Raw genomic sequence first — 13,449 nt, forward strand, 5'->3', positions numbered from 1 at the left:
TAAAGTAAATAAAACTAAACAAACAGACAAGTAATGTAAACTTAAACTGTTAACTCACACAATTTGGGATTCCATAAAATACTCTGCCTGAATTATGTCTCCTTATTCTTAGAGAGGAAGAAACAGCCTGTTCAAAAACATCATCTGAATCAAAATGAAAAATAAAAATGGTGTTCAGGCTGGAAGTTCTTGATACTTCTGAATTTCAAATTTCTGTATATGTTTTAGCAAGAAGAAAGAAGAGACGTGGCGATTAAATGACATCTTGAGCTCAATTTTAACAACAGAAATGCAGATGACATTTAATTTTACCTGCCATTAACTGTATTATATATGAGTTGACTGAAAACTAGGAGTAGGAAATCAGGTATGATTTCCTTAATGCTTTGTTTTAATGAGGTATGCTCAGAACCCTTTCAGACTGTATAGCCATTAGAGAGCATGCTTGCCTTCAGTGTGCTGTTTTATTTACAGATTTGGAGTAAATTTGGTAGATTCAATTTTTATGATTTTCTAATATCAGGGTGCAAATGCAGGGGAGCTGCAGTTGAGCCAGCCTCCTTAGCCTGAGTCTGGGTTTGTTCTAAACAGTACTCTGATGGAGGTGTGATGCAGATGAAGCTGTTAAAGACTGACCTGATCCAACTTATCTTTAAGACAATATGCAAATGGGACTGATACTGAACTTGAAAGTACAGTTGCCTTTTTCAACTCATCCTGCCTTTATCACATTTAAACAGTAATAGGTATGATGAAGGATAACTCTAATGGCATGAGATTATCCTACTATGAAGAAATGAAGAGCTGTAGCTTATGAACTCAGTGTAGCGTGAGGGTGGATGATATGTCCAGGTTTCACTTAAGAGGTCATATCTTAGGAGAACATGATTCTGATACATGATAGACATGATGTGCCTATGGATGGCTGCATGGGCTACTTTTGAGTACTTAGGAGTAAATGATTCTAGGCAACTCATATTAGCAGTTTGAGCAGTGTTTGTGACTGAATGATCTGAATTTTTCTGCAAGTCTTCAGCTTACACAAGATACTCAAATCACTTGTTTTAGATTTACATATTTTGTGTGTAAAGTATCTGGTATATGTAAATCTTTATTCTGGTTTGAATATTCCTGTATAACTATTTCAGACATGTGTCTTGTTTTACTACTAATGTAAAGTGAAGCATTTGATGAAAACATAGTTATTTGCTGGTCTTCTGCTTTTAGTATTTCTGTCTACCTTTTTGTCACATGACCCTATCTGCTAAGTGAAGTGACTCTAATTACCACAAAAGCTGTCTAGTATTTCATCTTATTAAATTCCATTAAGGAGTGATAGATAAGGAAAATAGAATGTGTGTATGAAGCCATGGAGTCTAAAACACACTGCTGCAGCAACAGTTTTATTAGCACTGTATCCACATTGCTACATGCCATTCACTACTTTGCTCCTCGATGACTGCTTCTGTGAATGGCTGTAATCTGTGATTACTTTTGCTAGCTTACAGTTTACATTAGAGCCAGTATTAGTCAGGGGAATCATCAGTTTGCAGTAGATTTTCCTGCAGCCAAATTGTTCTTTCAGTGAGACAAGTTTATTTTACTGCATATATGCCACATAACAGCATCCTTGAGAGAACTACTAAATAGTGTTGGCCATAGAGAGCCAATGTCAGTTGTTCTTTAAATACTCATGTTCTACCATTTCAGAGTTGTTAAATCAGCCATGGCTCTAGTCAATTACTGAAAAACATTATATACAATTTTTTTTCTTCATTTCTTAGCTCTTTCAGGCAGTGGAAGAAAATAAATTACTGTTTGCTTCTCCCAAAAGAAAGAAATGATAGTGTGGCTATTAGTTCTTTCTTAAAACTTTAGAAAAGACTTTTCCATCAAGCAAAATTCAATTTCTCTTTATGTTCATGGATAGTTATTAAAAAAAAAAAAAAACAAAAAAACAAAACCACCTTCTGCTTTATGTTTGTTATGTCAGTTATTTACGTATACATCTTACATTTGAAAAGGAAACAAGCATCAAATGCAACACAAACATATTTGATCAGTAGCATACTCTCAATTCATCACCCATATAATATTTTATAGGGAAATATTACTATTACTTTAACTACTCAAATGCCTACTAAAAAATGAAACCATTACTCTGACTTAATAGTATAAGACTAAAGTCACATAACTTTGGACAACTGAGAGCAAATTAAAAGGTATTTCTCACTTCCCAGATACAAGGAAGAAGTACTTTTTCTTCTCTGTCCAGTTAGCCTATCCTAAGGCAAGTGTCTAGGATCCCTACATTCAGTTGGCCATTGGATGTGCTTGTTGCTCAAAACTGACATCAAAATAAACCTAGTCTACCTTAGACTTTGAGAGTTATCCATCAAAGTGCGGAATATTATAAAGGCATTTCAAATTTTAATGTGGATAAAGCTCTACAAATATCTCCTAAAAAGAGTAATACAGACAAGAATTCATTCTCATACTGAGCTACTAAGTTTTATGAAATTCTGAATGTTCATGTGTTGCCATCATTGCTGAGAACAAACAAGGAAAGGGGTGGAGTGAGAGTATTTTGTCTCTTCTTGATAATTACAAGGCACAGGAAAAGAGACCTGAGAATCCTGGGATGGAGGAAGTGATTTGGATGAGGTGTATTGTGGATGGTCAAGATTACTGTTGGCAGAAAGTGAGATTAAAAGCTCAGATTCATAAGAAATAAGTTTTGATTTGGCAGATTGTGAAACAAAGCCAGTATTTTCTTCCAGAAATTGATCTTGAACTTATTTTAGAATTTCAGAATGCCTTAGGATGGTAAGGGGAATGGATGGAGAACAAAGGATGATAAGCCAAATTGGATAGCCATCAATAAATACGTTCCCAAAGTCTTTGGAATGGCTTTGTACCAGTATAACTTTGCAGAAGTCTGTCACAAACACAATAGCAAAATCCTATATACTTCAAAGGGAATTACATTTGTAGTTTCAGGATAGTGTCAGTGAGCAGTTTTCTCTTTGCACCTTTCCATGAGAACTGAGATAGTAAACATTATCTGTTATGTCCTTTTTCCATCGTTCAGTCAGTTGAGTATCTCCTGCAAGGGAGCTCTCTTTTGAGACATGGTAAGTTATTTCATGTTTGAGCTCAGAGGAGGCTCAGGAGGGATCTTGTCGATATGCATAAATACCTGAAGGGAAGTTTCAAAGAAAACACGGGTATTTCAGTGATGCCCAGTGACAGGACAAGAGACAATGGGCACAAACTGAAACATGAGAGGTTCCATGTAAACATCAGGAAGTACTTTGTTCCTGTGAGAGTTATGGAGCACTGGCACAGGTTGCCCAGAGAGGTTGTGGGGTTTTCCTCCTTGGAGAATCTGTGATTCTATTATTCTATGAGATCTTGAAAACCCATGTGGATGTGGTGCTGGTCAACCTGCTCTAAGTGTCTCTGCTTGAGCACGGGTTAAACCAGATGGTGTCTGGAAGTCTCTTATAACCTCAGCCACTCTGATTCTATGAAAAAGAGTTTCAGGGTTCTACACAGTTAGTTATTAGTCTTGTGATTATAAATAAAGTATTGATTTCACTCCATGATGAAACAGACTTTGTGATATTGGCTTCTATTATACAAAATATATAATTGCATGATTTTTTCTACTCAGTAGGGCTGACGTACAAAGGCTGCTGTGGAACTAATACCTCCTATTTTATTGTGTTAGCCCATGATGGCAGAGATGGATGTTTGTGGTATGGCAGTAGAGGTTGAATCTTATCACCAGTATTCTGTTACATTTTGTTGCTGTGTGACAGATGACAGCAGGGAGGCACTCTGGCAGAATGGCATCTGACATAGAAGTGCTTGGTGAATATTTATGGAGGCCAAACAGTGCATGTAAGCACAGAAAGGTGGTGAGTGTTGCTTTTCAGTAGTAGTGATAGCAACGGTGGGTCACCTCTGCTGGTGCAGATTTTGGCAAGTATGGTATCCAGGCTCTTGTTCATGGCCGATGAAAATACATAGCTAACAATGGTGACTATCTTGAAAAATATTGTTTTGTAGCTGAGAATTTGCTCTATCAAATAATGCTATTGTGCTCTTTGTATCTGTTGTAGTTTCCATGGAAATTAGGAGGCATTGCTTTTGGAACAGCCTACATACCATGCAATAGTGTATAATGCAGTAGCTGTGCCCCACTCTTCTGTATCCTTTACATTTTTCAGAAATTGCTAGCAGCATAAGGTGGATATGTATCATAAATTGTTTACTGCAAACGGACTTCTGCATAATCAAATGCACTTTCTCGTCATTTTTGTTTTTTCTACCAGCTGTACTTAAAAATGAAAGTGCAGCTGTATGAATGTATGTATGAATACAGCAGATTTTGCTAGGATTACGGCAGATCTTGATTCCCTAGAAACCTTTCAGTGTCAAAGATTTTTATTTGTGTGAACATATAACTTAAAAACTCAGACTGACTTCTCCAATATATTCTTGTTTCACTGGGTTGGAGGTTTTTGTTCAAGAATGCCATATGAGGAAAGTTGTTGTGCAATGGAAAAGTACTGGAGAGATTGTACATCTGTGGACACATATTTAGAATAGTACATTACTAGCTACTGACCCTTCTGGTATGTTACAAAGACATTGCTGGTCTCTGGCGCTCCAACTCTGCTCTCTGTTTGGTACATTTAGTTAATTGGAAGTTCTGCTCCATGGAATATTTACATGTCATTATGTAGTTTAAAAAAATAGTGATAAAAGTAGATAGAAATTCTTTCTCACTCCAGTATCTTTCACATCTGTAATTGACTGAGCTACCACTTAATCCCTTGAAAGAGTTCCTTCAGAGGCCTTCTGACCCCCCCATGCTATCTCTTTAGGCCACTTACCTCAAGCAGCTGGCGTTTCCCTGTGCCTTTTTCTTCTGGAAATGTGTCTTCGGATTTATTGTCAAAGATAACACAAATAGATACCATGGAAATAAACCAATAGCCAATTTGATTGATGTAAGTTAAGCCAAATATATAAAATAGACCCCGTAACTTAAAAAAAAGTATAAGCTATTCATATTCTACAGTTATGAAGGGTGTTTGAGATAACCAGAAAGACCTACAGAAGAATAATTTGCATGGATAGGAGAAGAATATCTGCATGTTTTCTGAAATTCAGAACCAGGAATTATACTTAAAAAATATACATGTAAGCAGATGTCCTTTTCCTTTCCTCCTTTCCCTGTTAGAGCTGATACTGTAATGCATCTTTTCAGCACAATACTCCCATGTTGTGCTTATTTTTTGTCTTTTGCTAGAATAAATGATTTCTCTTGCTCTTGCCAAGTTAGGGCACATGCTGAGATACTTGGGCTCATTAGTTCTTCATGATTCTTCATTTATATTTGTCTGTAAAACGGTTAAAGGGGCAGCATAACATAAAGAATAACTTCCACCTGAGTGAAGGGCATGTGTCTTAAGCTAGAGAAGGGGTCTGTGTGCAGCTGTTGAGGGAGAGTGACAGTGGACAGTACTCACATTTCAGTTTATCCTGTTGAGTTTAGCTTTTCTAGCCTATTTAGTTAAGATGCAGGTTCAGAATGCTAAACAGGAAAAGGTGCTGTGCACAGCAGGTTTCCAGTCAGACTTTCAAAAGAAACTACACCTGCATTTTTACAGCCTAGCCATGCAAAGGAATTTGAATGCTTGTGTGTTTAACTGTCTGCCTGCAAGCAGTTAGAAAGCGACTACCCAAGTAGTTCTCTGTTCCCAGGTTTCCCACAGTAGATAGTAGGCAGTTGGCACAGCCCTCTTCCAGGAGAAGGAAAACAAGGTCCTACCTAAGTCTACAAGGTAGAGGGATTGAATGTGATCAGTAGTCATGCTTGACAGTGCATGATTTGAAATATGTGTTCTGATACGAAACATAATTCACTTAAACATCAGTGTTTCATGCATAGGTGAGATGAAGGTGTTTGTGACCTGTTTTTTGGGGACATCCTTATGTCTTGGAAACCCTGCAAGGAGTGTGCTGGGGAATATTCAGAGTAAACAAGGTTATAACACCGCAGTCCCTTTTTCCCTTTTTTTTTGGGGGGGGGGACAGAAGTGTAAAGATTTCTGTGGAAACAAATTAGAGCCTTCGGCATTGGCAGCAGTTCATCTCAAATGCATTTTCTGATCATCCTGATTTGGAAGGCACTCTTACGGGAGCTACCATTCTGGGAACACAGACTTTTTTACTGCTGGTGAGAAATTTTTCTCACCCCAGCACAAGATTAGCTTTGTCTTAAAAACCCTTTCTGACTCTTGGGTTTGAAGGATCTGGCTAAATACAGGGTATTTGTTAGGGAAAATGTTTGGCACATTCCAGTTTCTGTCCTTTATCCAGTCAGATTGAAATTGTAGGTAAAAAACATTGCTAGCTCAATTAAAGGTACACTTCAGACCAAGAGAGAAATCTCCTGTCAGAAGGGGTTAAGCCACAGCAGACAACCTCAAATAAATGGCAGGAGGGAGTGCTTGGCAATGCTGCTAGATTGGAGCTAAAAAGAAAACCAGGTGCTGACTACAAGTGCATTAGAGCTTACACAGTGAAGGAGAACAAAGCTGCTTCCCACGCAGCAAACCTGGACAGTGCTGGAGAATTTCCCCACCCCAGTGTAGCTCTGTTTCTGCCACCCTCTCTTTACCCCAAGATTCCCCCTTCTTATTCCAACTGATATCAATAACTCAGTGGTTATTTTTTGTATGCAATGAATATATCAGATTTATTTTTAGATGTTCTTCATCCTTCTTTGACTAGTAAGCTTTCTACCATTACAAGAGGCACCTTAGCCATGAGACACAGTACTATATCCATTCTTAAATACCACCAGTGATGGTACTTCCACCACTTCCACACGCAACCTGTTCCAGTGCCTAACTACTCTTTCTGAGAAGAAATTCCTCCTAATATATTTCCTTTCTGAAAAATGCCTGCAACATCCTTCCTACCAGGAGACTGGAGAATACTGCTGTTTTTTGCTATGTGATTTTATACTAGCTGGGGAGTGCAGTTCAAGCTGAAAAAAACACAGCCTTTATGCCAAGCAGCAAGGTGTAATCTTTTGTGTGTAACCCTTTGTTCCTCTCTGGCATAGTTTCACAGAGGTCACTGATAGTATTTAGCATTGATTTCATTTGAAGTTTAGCAAACCTTCAAAGAGGATATGAATTTGAATCCAGGACATCAGGAAATCATTGTGTCAGATTGGCCATATGGTGTGTACTTTTAACTTGCAAATTTTCAAATGTTCTAGCAGTTTTCATTGCAGCCATACTCTTAAAACATGGAATACTCAAAGTAAATAATTACTAAGCTTTAAAATAGAGATTGCATGATACTTTCATGCATCTTGTGCTTCAATTCTACTGTTTTCAACGTGTTCATAGCCAACAAGAATTGTATTGAATTTCTGCTTTGAGAAACTCAGGTGCAGTCAGCTTGTGTCAAGATTATATGTTACAGTGCATATTTAGGAGGACTTGTCTTTATAATGTAATTTTCTAATGTTTAATGCATTTATATATGAACTAGCCTGAAGCTAGCAAATTTGATTAAGCAATGGAATCTGTTTTGTTTGCAAATCTTGACAACAACCAATGAAGCAAGCATATAAAACATGTCTTTCGAGTATGTAAGCTGAGAAACAACTTAGGAAAGCAAGAATCTGAAACACACCCAAAAATGTCTGACAGTTTGTTCAATAGAGTTTCTACCTAAATGAACAAATAAGAAGAGAGCTCTCTCAGCATTTTCAGTCCTTTCCCAGGAACAGGTATCTATTTTGTCAACACTCCCTATCAATAGCTTTTACATATCCCTTCAAAATGTGTGAAGTTAAATATTTATCCTTGAGGAAAACTGGTGTCACATTCAACTAAGGTACGGTGAGCAATCATCGTATCCACTATTTTTCACAGTCTACAGACTGCAAAATAATAGTGTGAAAATATTTTATTTTTCTTTCCTGGTAGATGTCCGCAGAAGAACAATTTACGAATACCACAGAGTGGAGCTGCAGATGTCAAAGATTACAAATCTGTCAGCTGTTGAAATGATACCTCTTCCAAGTAAGTAAAATGTAGGATGCAAAGGAGCCGGATCTGGGGACAGCCTCAGTTACAACACACATACAATTTTAAATGTTTTGTTTTATCTGTGAATTTGTAGTAGGGACAGATTCATTTATCTTCTCTCAGATTAACTCTCAGTTGGATGATGAATTATCCAATGCATCTTCATGTATCTCATGTTATTTTATACCTACAAATCGCAGCTCCCAGTAGACTGCGAGTGGAATCTGTGCCAAATCATTTTTCAAAAGAATGCTCATATTGCCCTTAAATTCTTTTCCTCGAAAAAAAAAAAAAAAAAAAAAAAAAAAAGACCAATTTTCATGCTTGCAAAACAAGCACAAATACTACTTTGCGTCCCATCTCAAAGGAACATCCCCAAACACATTTTACAATTCATCCATCTCTTTTGTTCAAAGGAAAACTCTGCTGTTCAGTGATATCGAAGTTTGAACTGCCAGCTGTATTGTTGTGAAAAAAAGAAACTGGAAACTGACTTTCATTTTTTTCTAATCTGATTGTATTTCTTGTACACTTTCCTGCTGATCTTATTGTCTGTGAGTATCTATATGTTAGCAACACCAAAAATGCTGGTGCGAGGGAAGACAGGTTTAATGAAATACTTAATAATATACAGAAAGATAAAAGATCTAACAATGAAGCTGAAAGAGCTGTTGTGGAAGTGAGATTGCATTTACAAATGGCATACAAATACAGTCCTACAGATAAGATGTACCTCTGTGCACTACCTTGTAGTTTGGCTGGATTTAGTCCATTTTTTTGAAAATCTGTGAACCTGTATATTCCCTACATATATACTGTCAAAAGATGCATACTTCCCTCATACTTTCTGCGATAATTATTTGTGAGACTTTTGTAATAATTCGTGTTTACTTACCTGCTTCCCAGCTTGTCTCCAGTTTAACAGCTGTGGTCCCTGTGTCACTGCCCAGATTGGCTTCAACTGCAGCTGGTGCAGTAAACTCCAAAGGTAAAGAAAAGGATTTTTATTTTTTGACATATGTATACAGCTGTGCTCAAAAGACATACAAAAACATCTCCAACTGCTCACTCAGCACACAGAGATGTTACATTTGGGGTTTACAAACATTCATTCACATACATACTGATAGACCTCACTTGCAGTCATCAGCCACACAACATTGGCCTATTTCACATCAGCCAGAAAGAAAATAAAATAGCTAAGGAGAGACAAAGGAATTGTTTTCAAAATTGAGCCCCACCTCCTATTTTCTTAATCCTGCTTAAAAATTCCTTCGAAGGACTCCATGAGAAGTATAAAGTGTAATAAAATTCATGTTTTCTCCCTATACCCATTGCTTTATCAGAAACAATTTTACTGCAGTGAAGATCTGGGGTGGCATTGTAACTATAAAGAAATTCTTGTTCTGTAAACAGTAGGGAGACAGACACACCAGATTCTTTTCTCTCCTAATTTCTCATAGTTTGTGAGCACGTTGGATCCCTCAGCTTCTCACTGCCACATTCATGACAGCCTACTCAGTAGTAGGAACAAATTAAACTCTGTGGTGCAGCTGGAGCACAGACAGTAAAATAAAAACTCTGCAGCTGAAGCTTTTTCAAAAAGTTCTTCAGTCACTGACCTTCACTGACCTTCATAGAATAAATTTATCTATCTAGCACTGATTCTCTCCCACTAAATACAATGGCATAATGGATGTGTATTCTTCTTGTGTTTTTTAGCCCTAGTGATTAGGCTCAGAAATCCTGTATATAAATGGATGCATAATGAAAAAGAGAAGGCTGTTGGCATTCTAAAATAGTGTAGTGTTATGATAACATACTGAATAGCTAAAAAATAATAGCCGATAAACTTTATATGAAATTAATAAGTTGGGGTCACTTCTATGTTTTCTTGAGCCTCATCTCTCTCAATAAGCAAATTTTTGTCATTTTTGTCTTTTTTTTTTTTTTTTTCCAAATCCTCAGTTTGTGTGGAATTAAATGTAAATTAAATCATTCTATGAAAATGCATGTCATCTTCAAGAGTAAATATAGTAACAGAGAACTGTTCCAAGCAAACATGAACAGATATTGCTTGCTTTAGCCAATTTCTTGCTTTCAATCATTGCTTGATTCTCCTTCTGTTAATAAATACCATAGCACTGTCTGCTGGAAAGGTCTGTTGTTTTGTAGGCAATGTTCTCATTTCTGTTTGGATATGTTTATTTATAAAAGGTAAGATTTGAAGAGGTGGTAAGGTTCAGACCTCTGATGAACGTCTGGCAAACCCTGAGATCCTTTATTTTCATCTGTAGTTTCTGAAGAACTGAGTTTCCTAAGTTCTGGAGTTGCTGGAAAATCAGTTGTGCTGAGACAGGAAGGAGTTTTATCTTTCACCATTAGTCGGAAGCAATGTCAGGCATGTGGTTGCATTGTGTTCCTCTCCATGTATTTAAATGAATTTGTGGCTGCCCATTCATAACTGGCAAGATGTAATTTGCTGCTGAAAAATATACAGTTTTAACACAGCTATTTTTATTCAATTAAAATCCACATTGCTGCACTGTTTTGTCCTTGATGATCTGCATCAGATAGACTGAATATCTTTATATTATACCATTACTGACTGTAGTGAGTCTGTAATCTCATAAGAGCAGTGTTACGAAATCATTTGACTAGCAGCAAAGGAAGGAACTGGAGTTAATCCCTTAAAAAAAGGATGCATCCAGAAAAGCAAACCAAGATTATGCCTCTGCACAGGAATCATAGTAATTTAAAAACAGTCATACTGCCCAATTTGCATCTGTAAGAATGGATGATAGTAAGCTGGATTTAAGCAAAAGCAGAAATGCTTGTAGAATCAGAAAGCAACTTTGATTGAAAGAATGTACTGGAGGTCATCCAGTCCAGCCACCTGCTCAAAGTGGGGTCAGCTGTCAGCTCAAGACTTTGATCAGACTGGGTCTTGAAAATATCCAAGGATGATCCCCTGAACATCTTATTTTTATGCTAGATTTTACACCTTATTTTTTAACTTCTTATTTTCTCCAATTCTATTGAGAAACATATCTGAAATAGTAGGTGGAGGCAAAGTTTGTGCGAACAGGTAACTTGTTTTTCAAAATGTGAAGACTGAGTGTCATTTTAGTTGTGTTATAGTTTATGATCATTGTGAATGGGAGTCATTCCTGTTAGCTTTGATAATTTTGTGTTTCATATGAGTCCAGTCTCTTATTTATCTCGCTGTTTCTCTGCATGTTTATTCATTTTAGAAATATACAGAAAGAAACTTTGTTATTCGTTTTAGATATCTAGATGTAACAGTGTCCTCAGAATTATCAAATTCAGTACCTCAATATGTTTTTATTCCCTTCAGAAATAAATTCATTGCATTAAAATGTTCTTTCCACATGGGATAGACTGTTTCAACAAGAATACCTAACTATCCTCATTAAAAATCATGAAGTATAGAAAGTTTTGAGATCCTCTGGCACTGTAGTTCAGCTTTTTCTGTGTCACTGCTCCTCAGTCACCAGCCTTGTAAATCACTGTTGACTTTTATCTCCTGTTGTGATAAACATTTTTCTACTGCGGGAGAATAAAATCTACTTGGAAAAACAAAGGCAAAGCATTACAAGAAGTATCAACTTAGACATTTTAGAAATGCCTAAAGTAGAAAGAATATTAATATTTACACCTTGCAGTGAGTGAGTGCTATAAGGGGTTTTTGAAGTAATCAAAAGTAGAGGCTTAGTAGCAATGCCCAAGGACTGCTTCTGAGTTGCAAAGTGGAGACTGACTGGACTCGTGTGTCTGGGAAGTGAGAAAAGAAAGGCTGTTGTCCTGGCTTAGAAGGAAAAGGCATTTGGCCCTTGGTGCAAAAGCCTGAGGAATGTGTTGAGCTTGGTACCGGTGGCATCCAGTATAGCAGTACTAATTCAGTGCTCCACTTTCTATAAAGACAGATTGCCTGCTTGCCAACAAGAAGAGTGTGATGGAGTAATGAGGGTCACAGTTCTGACTGCATTATACAGTGATGGTCCTCTGGAGCTGCAGTAGCACTTGGGTACTCTAAAGAGAGGTCTTCCAGAGCAAACATGCTTCCATGTGGATAATAAGCAAACACATATCCAGTGGGAATAACTCTCAATCAGTTCTACAATCCCTTTTTTTTTTTTTTTTTTTTTTTTGTCAACATTACCCCATTCGTCCACAGCAACTGTGCTATTGAGAATAGCTTTCAGTAATTTTTCTTTGTGCAAAATTTAAACCATATATTGAATCATTCAAACAATAAAGTACAACTGTTAGAAAAATAGAAAATGTATATAAAACCCATAGCTGCAAAAGGAAACTAGACAATGAGAGCCATTGCAGAATAACTGTACCTCCCCCATGTGGGCAATCTATGTTGGAATTAAAATAATCTTTTTCTTCAACACAGTGGCTTGTTTCCTATTGTAACTTCAGCTCAGTTGCTGTGCACACTCTTCAGTCTTCAGAGAGGTAGGTTATTCTTAAAGGTGATTCAGAGCAAAATCCTCTAATACTGTCTCTCCCTGTGAACTTCAATCACAGTTTTAGTTTTCATAAGGGATCATCAACCTTTTGACCCTGATACCCAGCATAAAGTATGTAATGTAGTTATGTCATGACTGAAGTAAAGGCACACCATTTTCATGTGACTTTAGCAGATGGAGGACCCATCGTGAAGATTTCTTTAATATATTTTTTACGTTATTTGAACCATTTGTAAGAGCAGAACTGTTTCAACCATGAAAGAGACTAAGTATAAATACAGAAGTCTCATAGCCTTCTCCTACACGTGTATCTGTGTTCCTACTCCAGAAACATTTAATAGTCACATGTGGCTGAAACTTGGAATTATTTGCTCTCTATTTTCTGTGACACTCCAGCACGTAGAAACTGAGATAGGTCATTAGTGTTAGATCTGTTTATATCACCTTTTTACACTGCAGAAAATGTTTATGTACTCTAGGAACATGATATAGCCTGCATGTTAGAGATGTCAATTTTAGGGATGTCTTCCTTTGAAAGCATTATGACAAAGCATGAAAGCATTTTGCTATTATGTTACAGGTTCAATTTGTACAATTTACTTGCTCATGCTAATGAAATAGTGAACTACCTTATAAATATTTGCCCAATAAATAAATTTAATTTAGAAGAGCTGTCACTGAGCTAGAATGGAAATATGATGATTAAAATGATCAAGGACTTCTAATTCTGTAGATACTGATGAGTTTGTTTTGATGAACTTCAGGAAAATCTTAGATTCAAGCAAGGAAATAATGCTGAGACTTCACTGAAGTCAAAAATA

The 13,449-nt window shown here is 36.9% G+C and overlaps 1 protein-coding gene across 1 annotated transcript in view; it reads left to right on the forward strand.

Moving 5' to 3' along the window:
- Window positions 1–13,449, forward strand: part of PLXDC2 (plexin domain containing 2) — a 224,210-nt gene that overhangs the window by 176,802 nt on the left and 33,959 nt on the right. The window contains exons 8-9 of the mRNA XM_072329453.1: window positions 8,025–8,120; window positions 9,033–9,114. Of these exons, the coding sequence (XP_072185554.1) occupies window positions 8,025–8,120; window positions 9,033–9,114 (178 nt within the window). The remainder of the gene's footprint in view (window positions 1–8,024; window positions 8,121–9,032; window positions 9,115–13,449) is intronic.

The sequence above is a fragment of the Excalfactoria chinensis genome, chromosome 2 (assembly GCF_039878825.1).
Source record: "Excalfactoria chinensis isolate bCotChi1 chromosome 2, bCotChi1.hap2, whole genome shotgun sequence".
Classification (NCBI taxonomy): Eukaryota; Metazoa; Chordata; class Aves; order Galliformes; family Phasianidae; genus Excalfactoria; species Excalfactoria chinensis.